At 42.2% G+C, this 17,835-nt stretch overlaps 1 protein-coding gene across 3 annotated transcripts; it reads right to left on the reverse strand.

Moving 5' to 3' along the window:
- Positions 1 to 3,492: 3,492 nt before the first annotated feature.
- Positions 3,493 to 14,073, reverse strand: LOC309343890 (di-N-acetylchitobiase-like). 3 transcript variants are annotated; one of them, XM_081866082.1, is made up of 7 exons: positions 13,872 to 14,072; positions 12,298 to 12,436; positions 10,498 to 10,706; positions 6,735 to 6,906; positions 6,140 to 6,237; positions 5,629 to 5,793; positions 3,493 to 3,826 (listed from the first exon to the last, which is right to left on the reverse strand). In XM_081866082.1, exons 1-7 carry the CDS (start codon positions 14,043 to 14,045, stop codon positions 3,638 to 3,640), a joined length of 1,146 nt encoding a protein of 381 aa, XP_081722208.1. In that variant the 5' UTR covers positions 14,046 to 14,072; the 3' UTR covers positions 3,493 to 3,637. The 3 variants fall into 3 exon arrangements, with proteins under 3 accessions (XP_081722208.1, XP_081722209.1, XP_081722210.1); XM_081866083.1 differs by having other exon boundaries at positions 13,911 to 14,070; XM_081866084.1 differs by lacking the exon at positions 5,629 to 5,793 and having other exon boundaries at positions 13,872 to 14,073.
- Between the last annotated feature and the right edge of the window lie 3,762 nt (positions 14,074 to 17,835).

The following is a 17,835-nucleotide window of genomic DNA, read 5'->3' on the forward strand; positions in this document are numbered from 1 at the left end:
CCATGAATTCTTGTGTTATGAGAAAGTGGAGGGAAGCTTTCCTCTATCCATTTTCTCGATTCCATGCATAATTTTATAAACGTCTGTCATGTCACCTCTTACTTGCTTTTACTCTAAACTGAAAAGTCCCCAATGCTGGAACCTTTCCTCACAGGGGGAGGTGGAAAATCCTTCTGGTGTGTATTGCAATGGAAGCCTGACTCCAAAACCACTGCAGCTCCAGTAGTTGGCTTCTTCTTAATGGCAAAGAGCCGCCTCAGGTGACTCCTGAATTCTTCCCAACATCCTCTGGTGATTAGGATGCTGTCTGAAGCTTCTCCCGGACGCTGCACGTTGCCTGTTAAGCAGGGCTGGTTCTGCGTGTGCCACAGTGTGTGTGGACAGTTATCTACTACAGATTGGGGAAAACCAACATTTATAAGAAATCTAAAGACAAAAGACAAAAAAACCCTATAAGTAAACGTCTCCACTTTTTGTATTTATTTCAAATCTAAGTGTTTTGAAAATCAAAAACTGGTTATAAACTTAAACACACTTGTAAGTTGCATCTCAATAGACACGTTACACTTTAAGCCATATCCTTTTTTTCCAAAGAATTATGAGTACTGTAGTTGGTTAATGGGGGTTTTTTTGGGGGGGGGGGTTGAAACTGTGAGGGGTAAAACTACAGTGTCCAGAATTCTTTGATGAGAGGAACGGGCTTCAAATATATAGCAATTACACAGCCCAAGTCTTGCTTCCATGTAGAGTGAGATAGGAGGAAGCAGCCAGCATCTAGTATTATTACTATATTCATTCTCATTTATGGAAACCACATTTGACTCCTTTTTCCTCTTCTGCAGTTGCAATTCTGGTGTAAAAGAAAGGTATCTGCTTCTGAGTAAGCTGCTACATACCTTCTTGCTTTCCACTCTCAAGCCCCAAGTTTTTAGTTGTTAGCAAGATCAACAATGTAGTAGAGGAAGACTGCTATTGGGTTTACATTTGCTCGTGGCTAGTTGAAGTCCCTTGGCGGCTTAGTGGGGAGCTGAGATGGGTGAGCGATGCAAGAAGCAGATAATGGAGATCTATCTAAACCTTACGCCTTAGGCCCCACACTGGTGTTGGTTCATCTTGTAAACAAGCTTCCATTCTTTCTGTAGAAGTTGAGAAACAACTTGCCCTTCACAATATCACAATGCATCTAAATAATGGCAGCTGATGGATTTACTTTTAACAAAAATTGATTTGGTTAAAAAAGGTAAACGCATCAAAGTAAATCCATCAGCCACCATATTCCGATCAGATCTTAGACCTGTTATCATCCTCAGAGAATGAGTTTCTGGAATGTAAATGCCTCATCTGTGGTAAATTTCGGCAAGCCCTGCCCGTGAGCTCTTCCTGCCTGAAAACCATGTCATACGTCTAGTCAAGGAGCCAAATAGGAGGCATTAACATGGTAACAGCTGGAAAGCTGACAAGGAAGTGCTAATTACTATGAGTAATAGACGATATGAAATATGAAAGAGGATATTAAAATCCTGGTAAGCTTTTGGGAAGAGAAACTCTGCATACATTGAGCAATCCCTAGCACTAGTATTATTCAGAAAAACCTTTATTGGGGTACCCAAACTTTTTTCAAAGAGGGCCAGATTTGATGAAGTGAACATGCGTGAGGACCGACCAAAGTTGTTGCGCTTTTTTTTAGGATTTAACCCTCACTCTATTTCGCTTCGTGCTTAATTTTAGATGCCAGATTTGTTTGCTTTTAATTAAGAAAACAGAAGTTGTGAATTCATTCCTTGTGAAAGGCTTAAAATTAAGGGCTGGTTCAAATCAGTGCTATTTTTCTAGAAAAAAAGGTGCCAGAACTCACCACGAACCTCTCCCTTGTTCTCTTAGAATGGCCTGAGAGGTGCCACAACAGAGTTTCAGCGAGTTCTGGTGGAAAAAAAGCCCTGGTTCAAGTGTGTTTTGAAGCCTTGGGGACATCAGCTTTATTTACAAGGAGGGAGCAATATTCGTGCAGGAGGCAAAAGTTCATGTTTTTTGCCTCTCTGTTTAAACAGGGGAGATCTGTTGTCCATCACCATGCAAAAGAAATGCACCATTTTCAAATCTTTTAGCAAAGTGGGGGGACCCACAAAAGATTTTTTTTAAAAAGTGATGCAGAACAATGCAAACTAAAGCTGCTAAACGTCAAAAATGGCACACAGGTGTTACTAGCCATCAGAGATGTACCTAAGAGACCAGAGTTACTGGGGTGAGATCGCAGCACCCAAAATGGCTGCCATGCTCTCGCACGAAGAATAGGATGAAGAGGTATGCCATTGCTTGTTAGCAATGTACATATCTGTTCTGGAGTTGGCTCTGTTTGACAAAGTTTGGAGGATTTTCAATTATTTTAACTATTTCTTTATTGAGTTAATATTCCTTGTAAACCACTTAGAAATTTTATTACAATCTGTCTCTCTGTCTCTCTGTCTCTCTCTCTCTCTCTGTGTGTGTGTGTACTATGCAAGTTAAACACCTGTGTATGTCGTGATCTGTGCACAAATATTCTAAATAAATGGGTGGCATCGTCACTTGACAGCCAGTCAACTTCGAAGGGATGGCAGAGAATAAAAGTCTCAGTGCAGACCATCTGACTTTCTCACTTCCTTGACCAGGTGATTGATTAAAGTAGATTAGTGCCAGGACTGAGCAAGCTACTTTGGCTCGTGCAAGAGGCTTGTGCTAGCCCAATGGAAAAATTTGCTTCCCATTTCACCCACCCAGGGCACTTCTGAACAGACTCCCAAATGCCACTTAGGCTACAGTCTTTCACTGCAGATAATAGCAGTGTGTGTGTGTGTGTGTGTGTGTGTGTGTGTGTGTGTGTTACATATATTTAGGGATCAACAGGCTTCCTCTTTCAATACTAAAATGGTGCATGACAAAAATCATGTTATGTCATATGAATGGTTTTAAAGATAATTAGAATTGAATGTATGAAATTATTTTTTGGAAAGAAGTTTAGAACTTTTTTTTTTTTTAAAGTAACTCTTCAACTGATCTGATAAAAACAAGCCTAAATGTAATACAACTATTAACAATGTTTTGTTATATAGTTTTTAAAAGTGAAGGCCTGAAGACGCAACCAAGCAGTCCTACTGAATTACTCATCTTGAACTAGGCTATGGAAACCACAAATAATTCAGCAATGCGATATTTCTTACTCCTCATCCAAATGATTGACTGTTCATTTTTCAGTTTGTGTATGAGAAATTGTGCATGGCTTTCATTTGCACAGCGTGATGCTCGTTTTAACTGCAGCAGTATATCATGCATGTTCTAAGTCAAGTAATGAGGTCCAACGGCAGCTATAGAAGGTTTTCGATTGGTGACTCATTTATTACATTTTTATGTTGCCTTTCTTCCAGGGAACTCAAGGTAACCTACACAGAGTCATTGCTGTAACATTTTCCCCTCTTCTTATACAGAAATAAATAAATGACAGTAAGAATCTATTGGTACAATAGTACACAGTATGCCTTTTTACTGTAGTGAGGGAAAGGTGAGGTACATTTCAAAGGATTCTCCCCTCTTTGCATTCTATGCCCATGAAGGAAATTAGCCATTCACAGCTGTCCAAATTTTAGCCCATATTTTCATAAAGTCACTTTGGTTTCAAGGCCTCCCACATTGCTGCTGTCTGCCCTTGTGCTGCCGAGTCTCCGGAGTAGCTGAGACAATCCGCATGCCACATGCCAATGCCTCGCAAGCCGTGTTTTTTCACGTAGGCTGCCTTCAGAGAAATGCTCCTGGGATTGTCAAACCACACTTGGTGGAAAGCGCCCCGTGGGTCCTGCAAATGTGTCAAAGGGAGAAAAGATGTTAACATGCTTTCCCTGTATTCTTTCCAAACCCAGCCTCACAGCTTTAGGTGTTCATGAGCATAGGAGAAATCCAAGGAACTAGGGCAGGCTTCCTCAGCCTTGGCCCTCCAGATGCTTTTGGCCTACAACACCCATGATCCCTAGCTAGCAGGACCAGTGGTCAGGGATGCTGGGAATTGTAGTCTTAAAACATCTGGAGGGCCGAGGTTGAGGAAGCCTGAACTAGGGCTATACAGTCATACCTCATGTTACGTTTGCTTCAGGTTGCGCGTTTTCAGGTTGCATCCTGCGGCAACCCGGAAGTACCGGAAAGGGTTACTTCCAGGTTTTGCCGCTAGTGCATGTGCAGACGTGCAAAATGACATCACGCGCACACACAGAAGCGGTGAATCACGACGTGTGCAGACGCGCAGATGTGGGTTGTGTTCTCTTCAGGTTGCGAAGGGCCTCCAGAACAAATCCCATTTGCAACCAGAGGTACCACTGTATACACACTGGCCAGTTAGATTTGATATCTTCTACAAATTATTCTGCAGAAAGCTGATGGGAAAGAGTAGGCAAGTTTTCTTCTGTCGTTACAATTTTTGGCTCCTTGCCAGATGTATGGGGCTCTGAAAGCCTCCTCTGAGGGCCTTCTGACGGTTCCCTTACTGTGAGAAGTGATGTTACAAGGAACCAGGCAGAAGGTCTTCTCAGCAGGGGCGCCCGCCTGTGGAACGCCCTTCCTTCAGATGTCAAGGAGATAAAGTATCACACAACTTTTAGAAGACATCTGAAGGCAGCCCTGTATTGGGAGGTTTCAAAGGCTTGATATGTGTTCTTTATTATGTTTTTAGATATGCTGCACTCCGCCTGGGGAAACCCAGCCAGACAGGCGAGGTATAAATAGGAACATTATCATTATCATTATTATTAAACTTGCTTGACAGTAAAAGTAAAATCAATATGGTGCTACTGAGAAGCTAAGCCCCTTCAATACAGACTTGGTTACAGGGACTGATGCAACTAGCTAAAAGAGAAATTTTAAAGAAATAATTGCTAAAAACTGGGGGGAAAGAAACTGTGCCAACAAAAAAAGGAATGGCAAGCTAAACTGTTAGAGTATATTGAACTGGCTAGATTAACAGAGGCAGTTAGAGATCACACTAGACAAGAGTTTCAAAAAGCATGGGGAAAATGCAGAGAATACTTCACAAAACAGTGCCCTAAAATACATACCTGGATTTGTTTCTATTAATGTCTTCAGGAGACTTTGTGGATATTTATATAATTAGGAAAATCTTAATAATTATTCATAAAGGAAACAGTTTATAAGAAGTAAATAAAGAGGCCAGATACAGGATAAAGGAAGTCTTTTATTTGGTTGTTTGTATTGTTGAATGTTATGCTCACTGTATGTTAAGTTCATGTTTAATGAGGGTGGATTTGTGTATTGGGGGTTTGTGTTATGTTGTAAATAAAATTCCAATAAAAATTAAATAAAAAAATAAACAGATTACTTTCCGTCCACCTTTCCTCCTCCTTTGGTTAAATTATTGCTGTTGTGCATTTATCATTTTCTCTCTTCTCCAATTATTACAGAAAGCTGATAGACCACCATGAGATTACCAGAATTTTGTGTGTTAGAACTAGGAATGTACGAGGTGGCTTCTTGCCAGGAGGGATTCAATCCTGAATGAACAGATGCACTGCTGTAACTTTCTTTTTTATATATAGAATAATAAATAAATGGTTTTTAAAAAAACATATAAAGGAATTTTATACAACTTGCCTTGTATTCCACATATGGAGCTTTCTGTTCCTTATCCCACAGGATCCCAGACAGGGATCTGGGAACTATCTGCTTCATTATTGCTTTGTAGGGCACTTGGTGTCCCGCAGGATCACTGCATGGAGCCCCTCGGAAGGGGATTTTTGCAACGGAACAAACATGGTCCTGAAGAAACACAACTTGTGTCATGCAAGTGTACTAAAGCACAAGAAGCGCTATGTAGATCACGTGCATATGTTTTAATTCCTCGTCCACACATGAGTCTACTACCCCATTAAAATCTCTCAGAAATAAGATATATTCTGTTTAACAAGCTCTCCATTTTCTTAACAAAATTCTGCTTAAGTACACCACGCACTAACCACGGTGTGCAAATTTATAGAATTGGGCGGAGGTAAAACGCAGGCTGTTACAACAGTTTTGAATCAGTGTAGAATCCGTGCCCACAAAAACAAACTTTATAAACCACAGCGAGCAAAACATAGTTAGAAATTAGCAGTCTTTCTCTTACCTTAGATAAACCTCGGCAGGTATAATCATAGCCATACCATGGAACACCCATCACAAGCTTTTTGGGATTAATGCCGATGCGAATATAATTGTCATAGCCTAATTTAATATAAAATTTAACATTTACCTGCCTGCTTTTTTATTCTTACTTCCACGCCTGCAGCTACGTTTGTAGCATTAACAAATCAAAAGCTGTTGAGAAACATATTCAAGATACAACTAGCCCTCCGAGTCTTTTTCACATGCAGCTAGCTACCTTTGAAGAGTGCTGTGTGATTCCATTTTCCATGTGATTTATGTCTTGCTCTTATCAAGAAGGCACCTTAATATGAGAACAGATGTTGACAGATTTTAAGGTGGCTACACTTCCTTTAGAACCAAGATCCACAACTGGGATTTCTACTACTGTATCTGCTTAAAGATGTGCATTGCAACTCTCTCAAACATGGTTTTAATGTATCGCTTCCAAGCAATATACAGATTTATTCAAAGTTCCACAATTTACATAATTTATTCTAATTAAGGTTCTTAGGGTTGCTAAGCCTACTGCCAATCTCCAGTGGACTTTCATAGTGCCTAAACTGAGGCTAACTTACCAGCTAAGGTTTGGTTGTATGGAGCGTTAGCTCCTAGTATGCAATGTGACCACATCTGGCTCTGTTCATCATAAGACATCACAAACACGAAATCACAGGAATTAGCTATCCCAGTATAGTTGTATACTCTTTTGTATATGCATTCTGGACACCAGGGTACATCAAAAGTTACCTGTGGAGGAAAGAGAACTGCACGTTTGTCACTAAACAGTCATTATTTGTAGAAACAATTGTTATTGCATATGTTATTGCAGCAACAACACACACACAAACACACCCTATAACATGGGTAGGCAAACTAAGGCTTGGGGGCCGGATCCGGCACAATCGCCTTCTAAATCCGGCCTGCAGACAGTCCGGGAATCAGTGTGTTTTTACATGAGTAGAATGTGCCCTTTTATTTAAAATGCATCTCCGGGTTATTTGCGGAGCCTGCCTAGTGTTTTTACATGAGTAGAATGTGTGCTTTTATTTAAAATGCATCTCTGGGTTAGTTGTGGGGCATAGGAATTCATTCATCCCCCCCCCCAAAAAAAAATATAGTCTGGCCCTCCACAAGGTCTGAGGGACAGTGGATCGGCCCCCTGCTCAAAAAGTTTGCTGACCCCTGCCCAATAACACTGCATTAAAAATTACAATTGAAAAAATGTTTCCACCTCAACTGCAGCGTTATCAGAAATATATATATATATATATATATGCAGGTTTTGGTGTCCTCGGGTGTCTTCCTGTGTAAAAGTTGGGGTGTCTAGGCGACGTTTCGACGAGGTCTCACTCGTCATCTTCAGGCTGGTGCTTTCGGCTTCTTGTTACTGGAACAGAGCAGGATCTCAGTGTTTGAGTTCCTATAAATACTGTAGAGGGGGTGTGGTGTATAGCCTCCAATGTTCTGGGCAGAGAGGAAGTTCCCAGGCTAGTGTGCCTTTTCTTCTTTTGTTCCTTAATTACTTGAGAGATATCTTGAGTGATTTCTTGAGTGATATCCTGAGTACCACTTAGGTGGGTCATTAGGTGTGGATTAGTTGTTAAAGTCTTTGTGTCTTGACCTCTTGAACTTTGTGAAGAGTTTTCCTGAGAAGATGGCTGTACTGTACTTAGTTGTGCTCTGGCTTGGCTTCGTGTATAGGGGCGAGCTGTGGTTTTGTGGCTTGTGTCAGCCAGATCTGTGTAGGGATTGCAGGGGGGTGCAGCATCCGGAGGTGCCACCATGGATTGGCTACTGGATGGTGTCTGTAATTCATCTGTGGAGAGGGTCTGGGTTTGGGTCTGGTGTGGTTGATTGGTGTTGGCGTTCTGTGTGCCTCTGGATCTGGTGTCAGTTTTTGTGGGGAGGGCTAATTTCCAGATGTCTGGCAAGCGGGATGTGTCGTCACGCTTGTTCATGTTGTGAGGGTGTTTCTCTATCTCGATGGCTTCCATGATTATTCTCTTGTGGTGATGTTCCGTGTTAAAGAGCAATTTGGAATCTGCAAAATTAATTTCGTGTCCTGTTTCTTTCATGTGTTGGAAAAGAGAGGAAGTTGAAAGAAACAGGACACGAAATTAATTTTGCAGATTCCAAATTGCTCTTTAACACGGAACATCACCACAAGAGAATAATCATGGAAGCCATCGAGATAGAGAAACACCCTCACAACATGAACAAGCGTGACGACACATCCCGCTTGCCAGACATCTGGAAATTAGCCCTCCCCACAAAAACTGACACCAGATCCAGAGGCACACAGAACGCCAACACCAATCAACCACACCAGACCCAAACCCAGACCCTCTCCACAGATGAATTACAGACACCATCCAGTAGCCAATCCATGGTGGCACCTCCGGATGCTGCACCCCCCTGCAATCCCTACACAGATCTGGCTGACACAAGCCACAAAACCACAGCTCGCCCCTATACACGAAGCCAAGCCAGAGCACAACTAAGTACAGTACAGCCATCTTCTCAGGAAAACTCTTCACAAAGTTCAAGAGGTCAAGACACAAAGACTTTAACAACTAATCCACACCTAATGACCCACCTAAGTGGTACTCAGGATATCACTCAAGAAATCACTCAAGATATCTCTCAAGTAATTAAGGAACAAAAGAAGAAAAGGCACACTAGCCTGGGAACTTCCTCTCTGCCCAGAACATTGGAGGCTATACACCACACCCCCTCTACAGTATTTATAGGAACTCAAACACTGAGATCCTGCTCTGTTCCAGTAACAAGAAGCCGAAAGCACCAGCCTGAAGATGACGAGTGAGACCTCGTCGAAACGTCGCCTAGACACCCCAACTTTTACACGGGAAGACACCCGAGGACACCAAAACCTGCATTCCTGTACCCGTGAAAATCTACGAAAGCAAATATATATATATATATATATATATATATATATATATATATATGCCTATTATTTTTTCCAAATTATAACAAGGGAGTGTCATTAGAGCTGATTTCTATGCATGTTTCCTCGGGTGTATGTCCTACTGTATTCAATGGGGCACACACCCAGGTAAGTGTGGGATTCCAGCCTAAATTTCAAGACTAGCTTGCCAATTTTCTCCATTAGTGCAGCCACCCACAATTTGAGCAGCCAGCTCTTCACACTTTGCATCGATTTGGGTTTTCCCACAGCCTAGCTGAACACATATATGTTGTGAATTCAGTGCTTTTTTTTCTGGGGGGTACGCAGGGGTACGCATACCCCTAAACATTTTGTGAATCTAAGTTTGACCTCACTGAGGGGCAGTATTTCAATATGAGTAGGAAAATGAGAGTACCCCTAAACATATATTTTTTTTAAGGAAAAAAAGCACTGGCTATCTGTTACAGAATAGGTGTTCACAGAAGGCCAGAAAGCTGGCACAGATACTCTAAAAGGACGCAACAGTGCTATCAGATGGGATTGTGGCTTAAGTCGATAAAGGGTTGGTTAGTTGGTTTTAGGTTACAGTGGTACCTCGGGTTAAGAACTTAATTCATTCTGGAGGTCCATTCTTAACCTGAAACTGTTCTTGACCTGAGGTACCACTTTAGCTAATGGGGCCTCCCGCTGCTGCCACCACACCGCCGATGTGCGATTTCTGTTCTTACCCTGAAGCAAAGTTCTTAACCCGAGGTACTATTTCTGGGTTAGCAGAGTCTGTAACCTGAAGCGTCTGTAACCTGAGGTACCACTGTATTTGTTTTTTGACAAACAGTGAACCGGGGGGGGGGGGACGTATTTTTAGGACCCAGACTATTCTTGGGACTGTAATTAGTTTTAAATTGTTTTTACTATTATTAAGATCCCAGGATGGGTTACAACAATTTAAAATACCTTATAGTGAAGAAGTGTGAGTAATAAATAGAAATGCCAACCATCATAATCATCTGCTACTATAGGAACATAAGAAGAGACTATGAAGGACTTGCTCACAAATTTATTGGCAGCTGCACAAACTATAGCTAGGAAGTGGAAGGGGCAAGCAGAATATAAAATGGAAAAATGATATAAAAAGGTGTGGGATATAGCTATTAATAATAAATTAACATGTAAGATGGGGAATATGCAGGAGAAATGACTTTGAGGAGATAAGGAAGGTGTTTGTAGGATTTGTACTGTAGAATTTTGCAGTTCTTCATAGTTTTAGAGTTCTACACCTATATTCAGGACCAAAATTTGTGCTCACAATGGGAAATGCTAGCAGGAGCCTTGAATCCCATCCACTGGAGTGAAACACTTCATCATGTGATATGTAAACAACCTGTAAGAGGAATCTGCTTTATTTTTACCTGTGATCCTGGAATTTCTTTGTGAAATGCTTCTGTCATTTCTTCAACCAAAGCTGTCAATGCATAATATTTGGCCGAATACTTTTTAACCTGTTGCTCAATGTCTATATTGATTCCATCCATATACTGCCTTTTGGCCAGGGCCACCTGATGGTTTATCCAGGCTGTCCTGGCAGCAGGGTTAACAATTTTCTTCAGAGGTATGTCTCCTAAAGAACAAATGGCAATTAGTTGTCAAAGTTTTGCATCACTAGATGATATATATATATTTGGCCTATTGTTTTTATTGATTTTCCAGTTTTTTTAAAAAACAAATTTTCACCAAATTAATACAAATTTCACTAGATGAGATGTTTATATAAACAGTTGCATTCTGGGTCATTGCACACATCAGCGGGACACGAACTCCCGTTACGCCATCTTCCAGGTCTAAAAATGGCACATGGTTGCATGTGCTTTGAACACATGCAAAATGGTTGTTCCCTGTATATAAAAATACCACTGGCATCTTAAATATGTTTACTCAGAAGTCTACCACATGACTTTAGGATTAGAGTTTGAACCACTTATTTCATTATATACCTATAGACTTTGAATCTCCTTTTGGGGGCGGGGAGATAAGATTTTTAAAATGGTTGGAAATAAAGTAAACACATTGGTCTTGTTATAGCTCTAATGAAGGGCAGTTAGTCAGTAGCAATAATTAGTGGCCCCAAATGGGGATGCAGAGGCCACAGCTGCATACAGCCAACTCAATAAAGTCAATTTGTGATACAGATGCAGATGGATTGCCAGGTGTGTATTATTATTTTTTTACAATAATTTTTATTAGTTTTCAATTACAGCTATGCAATGATAGTCTCATTATAACAATGCCAAATTATAATACAATTACTAATCCCAATCATTATATAATTTAGGTGGCCTCCTGCATGCTAGAATTGATGGTTTGATGACTTACTTTGTTTCTGTGTTCCAAAATCTTATTCATTTCAATTACCTTTCAGTAAAAAAAAATCCCTTATGCAACAACTGCAATATTAATGATATCCATTCGTCTTCACACATTTAAAGGGTTTATAAAACTATAGGTGAAGCATTCAAACTACATCCCTATTCCTCCTGTGTGTGACAATTATTCTGTCCGTGGTGTTCCTTCCTGTCCTTGTAAAATGTTATGTCTATCTTTTTCCAGCCATTGCTGCTCTCCATCATGCCTTGGGCGAAGCTAATGCCAGATGTGTATCTGCTGCTACAGTGGCTGAATACACAAGCTGATTTTGTTGAATCAGGGAGAGGATGTTTTGCCATATGCCTTTGGGGATTTCCACACCAAGATGGGTGGCGGCAGTTGAACAGCATTCCTGGGAAAGGCTACCTGAAGAACGTCTATGAAATCAGTGGAACTTGTTTAGGTGGGTGAGCAAAGAACGCAGCAGATTCTACATGCATCTAAAGCTGTGAACCTTCAAAAGAGAGATTCCCCAAAAGCAATGCAATGCAGACTATTTTCTTTCTTTTATAGCAGAGGCATCTTAACGTAGACTGGAGATTATTAGCCAGTTCTAGGCCTCTCGGGTAGTACCAGCTGGTGGAACAAGTCACTTTCACACACTACAGAGAAACTGTGATGAGAATCACAGTTGTTATGTGATTCTCATATAGGGTCATATTAACGTCTGCCGTCATACGTGCATTTAATGCATGTAAACTTCATTGACCTACAAGGGACATATACTTCAGAAAGCATCCATTCCGAGTTTGCACAAAAATGTTCTTATTACCCTGCTCAGAAGATACCTTTTAAAACTACTCTGGATCCTTTTGAATGAGCGTAGCACATGAGCTCAGGGTCATATTTTCCAAAAGCCGCCACTGTCGTAATTTGCGACCAGTCATAGAGCTTCCAAGTCTTCCCGCCAACATCAAATACAAAGACCTGCAGAGGCACAGCAAAGCTCTTTCTCTCTCCCTCAACAACTGGAGATGTTAACTCTCTTCATCAGCTCTATTATTTGTTTAATGTCTCAAATGCCAAGCACACTCTCGCAGTTGACCAATAAAGTGATGTGTTGCGAATTCATAAAAAGTAGGGTCCCCAACAGATCGTGGATCCAGCAGTACACTGCCACCCAAAATATATGTTCACTTTGTCTCCTTTGGTCGCTACTCTGCACCCACTGTCTCCTACTAAAAGTCAACTCTTTTTCTACTATTTTGATACAGAATGCACTGTCACCGAGTTTTGTACAAGGGGAAACCCCAACTTACACATAAGCCCTCCTGAGTCCTAGAGGCATCCTCACCCGACATCCCAGGACAGGATTTCTATGTTTGTGCTTCTGTGCCTTTGTTATGTGTTGGGGGGGGGGGAATAATAGAGGAAGCTTCTACTGATATGGAGGTGTGAAAGTTGGTATTTACCACAATAAGTTCCTTCTCTGTAGGGAGGAAGGGGAGTCTGTATGGGATGTTTAACCCCCCCCCCCCATTGGCAGGGAATGAAAAATTTTAGAGGGTACATTTGGTGGGCAGGGCACACCCCTTACCAGTTCAATTCGTGCTTAAGCAAGTAAGTAAAAAAATAAACAACAGAACAGGAAGGGGAAAACATAACTAGTTAAGGAAAAGTAACTCAAGAGATCCCACAGTGTCTCCCTTCTCCTCTTCCCCTTCCACCTCGTCTGAGGAAAGCTTGCCTTCTTTCCTTTTTGAACAGATGGAGGTATTGGTGTGGTATGGGAGTTGCCCTGGGCGCAAAATTGTTGGGGGGGTGCAAAATTTCAACATCCGGTGCTGCCTCAATACAGTTGCATCCTTCCGTTGCTGGGCTCTGTTGAAAATGGCTTCTCCATGCAAACCAAGGAGTGGCCTCTCCAGACAACAGAACGACTCCTCTTTCTCTGCGGCTGCAATCTCATGGATGACGTGGATACCGTTAGGCCGATGAATGTGTGCATGCGGACTCCAACCATTTCCCTCCCTCCCATGCGGGCCCCATGCATTGGCAACCCACGATACACCACTGGATGGAGGAAGTGGGTGCAGGCCTGGAAATCGAGAATGGAGTGGTGGTGACAGCTTAAGGCACTCTCTGAGTTGGCTGCCTTCAGAGGGAAGAGTGTCCTATATTTCCTGGAAGCCCCTCTGCCAGAGCTCCTTCCTCTCCTTCTCAATAAAACCAGAGCTACCCTTTGAGGAAGAAAACAGATCAGGCTGAGTAGTAGGGGAGCCTTAAAAGAGGTGGCCAGGGCAGGAGGTGACTTTGCAACTGTCTGTTAGATTTCTCCATTTCATTGTTAGGGATTGACTGGTCCACATGATGTGCCCTTTAATCCTATTCATTGCAAAATAACAATCATAATAAATTTTACCCCCACATGGTTCCCATAAGGGACCTTGTTCCTGCGCACCTCAAACTCTCTGCTTTCAGAGATGGGGTTGCAGAGCACGGGGTTTTCGCAGGGGCACGTGCCTGAGCCCAGCCACAGGCGGAGGAGAAGGGCAGCCAGCAGGTGTGTGTCTCTACTGCCTAGCAACCTCCCCATGCCACAGTCTCACTTCCACAACCCCTCCCCCCACCGGAATCAAGATTCTTCGTTGGTGTGTACAGAACTCCCCTCCCCCCTCCTCATTTTCATCCTACGGGAAGTGGGACAAGTCAAATCATTCTGTCTCAGGTGCCAGAGAGTCAACGTAGACTTCCAAAGGATGAGAGTGATAATTCCATAGTCCTTTAGACAATATTTTCCATCATATTTATTTAAATAATTTAAAAAACAACCACCATTTTAAGGCTCCAATCCTCTGCATACCATATTCAGCTGAACTAATTGGCACTCATTTCTATTTTCAAAGGATCAAGCTCTAAGAGAATTTGGGGCTGTTAACCGTTTCTTGCAAGGGAGTTTGAGTTTTCATCTGCAGCACACATTTAAAACACTTAAATAGTCATGAGGTGGTTTTTGGGGGGAGGGGAGGGGGTTTCATTGATACCTATAGACTATGCATGCAATATCCACCTAACCCCTCTATAAAGGAACAGGGTCAAGGAAGCGCGTAAAACCAACAAGGACCCACACGGCCACCTAGTACCCACCGCTTCCCTGGTCAGCAGGTCCCCTTATTATAAGGGAAAGGTGGCGACCCTAGACTAGCCATCCTTTTGCACAATATTTGGGACTGGTAAACGCTGCTTGCAAATGCAGCGGTTGAAATGCACCAACTGGTCACTTTCAGTCTGCAGCTGGTTTAAATGGGATTTCAGCAAAAGAAGCACCCCACAGAAAACACGCTGTGTGGCTCATTCCTAGCAAACAGCACTATGTTCCGTGAGTTAAGCAGGCCCAGGATTGCAGCCTGAATTTTCAGCAACAGTAAATTTAGTAACATTGCTCCGCTGGTTCATTTTCTAACCCAAAGCCCAACCCTATCAAATCAAGACACTACGTGCTGTTGTCCTTGAGCCCTCAGAAGAAAATTCCTGGTCAAACTGGGGACTAGGCCTTGCACATGGCTATTGGATCTGTCGCTGTGGGAACAATTCCTCTGCTGATTCTTAACAAGGAAAGAAGTTCTAGGCCAGGGGGTGTCCAGAAAAAGGGGTGTGCATGCTGGGGTTACTCAGTGATGGCCACGTTAAGTCTGTGGGCTCCCCCTAGTGCCAGTCAGTGCCTCAGACCGGGTTTGTAGATGGAGATGGTCATCATTTCCCTCAGTCAGCTGCCCCTGCCAGTGTTTGCAGACTGAGGGGGATTTTGGCAGAAGTAGGAAGTCAGCATTTTACAGTATTAGTGAAGGGGGGACTTTTTCAACAAAGAGGAAGCAGCCTAATTTCACAAGGTTTGAGAGAGCTGCACCTCCTAGCCCTCTGTATTTGGTATCCCTAAATACATCAACCAACAGAAACCCACCCCCCATCCATTTCCTTTTTACCATTTGTTAAGGAAGCATTTGACATCTAAGATTGAAAGTGAGACTCAAGTCCTTAATTTTGTAGCTGCAAAGCATCAATTCTGCCTGCTCCTTGGCGTGCAAGTTTGAAAAGCCAGCTCTATCGAATTTTTTTTTTTAAAAAAACAGATCTGCCTCCACTATGGAAATTTAATATACTATTTCATAAAACAAAATACAAAATAAGGGGTGGCTATGTTGCAGTCAATCTGTTCTTGAAATACAGTGGTACCTCGGGTTAAGTACTTAATTTGTTCCGGAGGTCTGTACTTAACCTGAAACTGTTCTTAACCTGAAGCACCACGTTAGCGAATGGGGCCTCCTGCTGCTGCCGTGCCGCCAGAGCACAATTTCTGTTCTCATCCTGAAGCAAAGTTCTTAACCTGAAGCACTATTTCTGGGTTAGTGGAGCCTGTAACATGAAGCGTATGTAACCTGAAGCGTATGTAACCCGAGGTACCACTGTATAGTGTTTTATTAAATGTCGCAACGGGTAGAAAATTATTATTATTAAGGAGAACTGTGTGACAAAAGCCCCCTTGGGCTCATGTAACCTGTTTCATGGTTCTTAAGACCCTTGGCCCATATTTTGTTCCATTCAGTAGAGTATCTTACCCTCAAACACTTTTTTCCTCTGGACAGATGGCCTTTTCCACTGTTGATGATAGCAAAGCTGAGATATATATCTACCTGATCAACAGGTTATAAAGTTACATGTAGCTAGGGACTGACATCCCATCTGTCCATATTATGTAGTCCCAAGGGGAACTAGATAAGCCTGGAGGGCTGTATTTTGACCCTGAGCCAGAGGTCCCCTCACCGCTGCTTTAAGGTATCATAAGACTTTTCATTGTTTTTGCTACAGTAGAATAATAGGCTATCCCCTCTGGTAAGATGTAAATATCCCTGGGGAAGGGCTGTTCATTCTGTAGTACACTGGGCATGCATCAAAGGGTCCCAGGTCCGATCCTATCTCCAGGATTGGGAAATGCATCTCTCTAAAAATCTGGAGGGCTATTGCTAGACGGAGCAATGGTCCGAGTGACTCGGTGTAATACACCCAGTGCCGGATTTACATATAAGCTAAACAAGCTATAGCTTAGCGCCCCACTCTCTTGGGGGCGCCCCAAAAAATTAAAGGGGGAAAAACTGGATGTACATTTCCAAAATATAAAATAAAAAAATAAAACCTACATACAGCAACAGTGTTTTGTGTTGTGTAGGCTCCTGTAATGTAAGTAATGGGCCCCGCCTGCTAGCCTGCTCCCTAAAATATCACTCGTTTGCTCATTTCTATATCAATTACTTTGATAAAATACATATTTTGATATGTGCAAATGGCTTTTGATACCTCATAGGTCCATAAATGACCATACTGTATAGCATATATTCAACACAAAAAACAGCGACAATTTGTTGTTGACAAAGGACAGCTGGACATACAAAGGGCCCCATTACCTTCAGTAGCTTAGGGCCTAATCAAACCTAAATCCGGCCCTGAATACACCACCTTATCTTCCTAAGCAATTCCTTGATTTGTTCTTCAGCTTAGCTGATAAAAAGAAACTGAAATGTTACACAAAAGATCAAATAAAACTCGGCTGGTTTTCCAGAGTTAATATAATTTGTATAGGTAAAGGCCTTACATATATAAGGCCAGTCCCCGTGTGATGAATAAAGCTAAGCGTTATCAACGTTATCAGCTATGCACCTTGACCTAAGCTGTGAACATGGGTAGTCGATTATTAACCAGAACTGTCTCTTGCCCCTCTCCCATGTCAAGTCATTGATCTGGCAGTTCTCTCGATGTTGGCAGCTCAGGATATGGCTCATGGTTTTATGTGCATCTTCCCCCTGCATTTTATTTACACTGACCAACAGTTTTCTGTCCTTTGCTTTCTTAGGGTATGTATTTTCAAAAGAGAGAAGTTCCTCCTGCAGCTATGAAAAGGAACACCAGTCAGAATACTTTAGTCAGAGTTGATAGTGCACAGTATATTCTCTTGAGTAAAAATGGTACATTGAGAAAAGGGCCCAGTGTACTTTGCTACGTCCCAATATGTTTGTGCATTGAGTTAGTTCTGCGTATGCCTATAAAGAAAACGGGTAACTTAACCCCATAGGAGTGGTGTTTCCAACTGTCCCCCACTCGTCCTTGGCATACAAATAGAATGAATGCACGAGCTGCCGAATGATCACCAGGATTATAGGAGTCTTTGGACTTCCATCTTTGCTTGGGGGAGAGAAGTTTTCGAGATCTAACTGAAAAAGAAAGTAGAGCAGCAACAGCACATCTCCTTGAAGAGCGACTTTAATGTCATGCTATCCTACTTCTTGAGACGGCTGTTGGAAGGTGGAGCTGGTGGTGGCATGTTGAGCCCATGT

The sequence above is a fragment of the Podarcis erhardii genome, assembly GCF_964252035.2.
Source record: "Podarcis erhardii genome assembly, chromosome: 6".
NCBI classification, from domain to species: Eukaryota; Metazoa; Chordata; class Lepidosauria; order Squamata; family Lacertidae; genus Podarcis; species Podarcis erhardii.

Excerpts from the sequence above, each read along its gene's own strand:
- LOC309343890 (XM_081866082.1), bottom strand. The coding sequence starts at position 14,045 with ATGGGGAGGTTGCTAGGCAGTAGAGACACACACCTGCTGGCTGCCCTT. Across the intron at positions 12,437-13,871 it reads CTTATGGGAACCATGTGGGG|GTCTTTGTATTTGATGTTGG; the intron begins GTAAAATTTATT and ends GTGCCTCTGCAG. Across the intron at positions 6,907-10,497 it reads AAGAAATTCCAGGATCACAG|GTAACTTTTGATGTACCCTG; the intron begins GTAAAAATAAAG and ends TTTCCTCCACAG.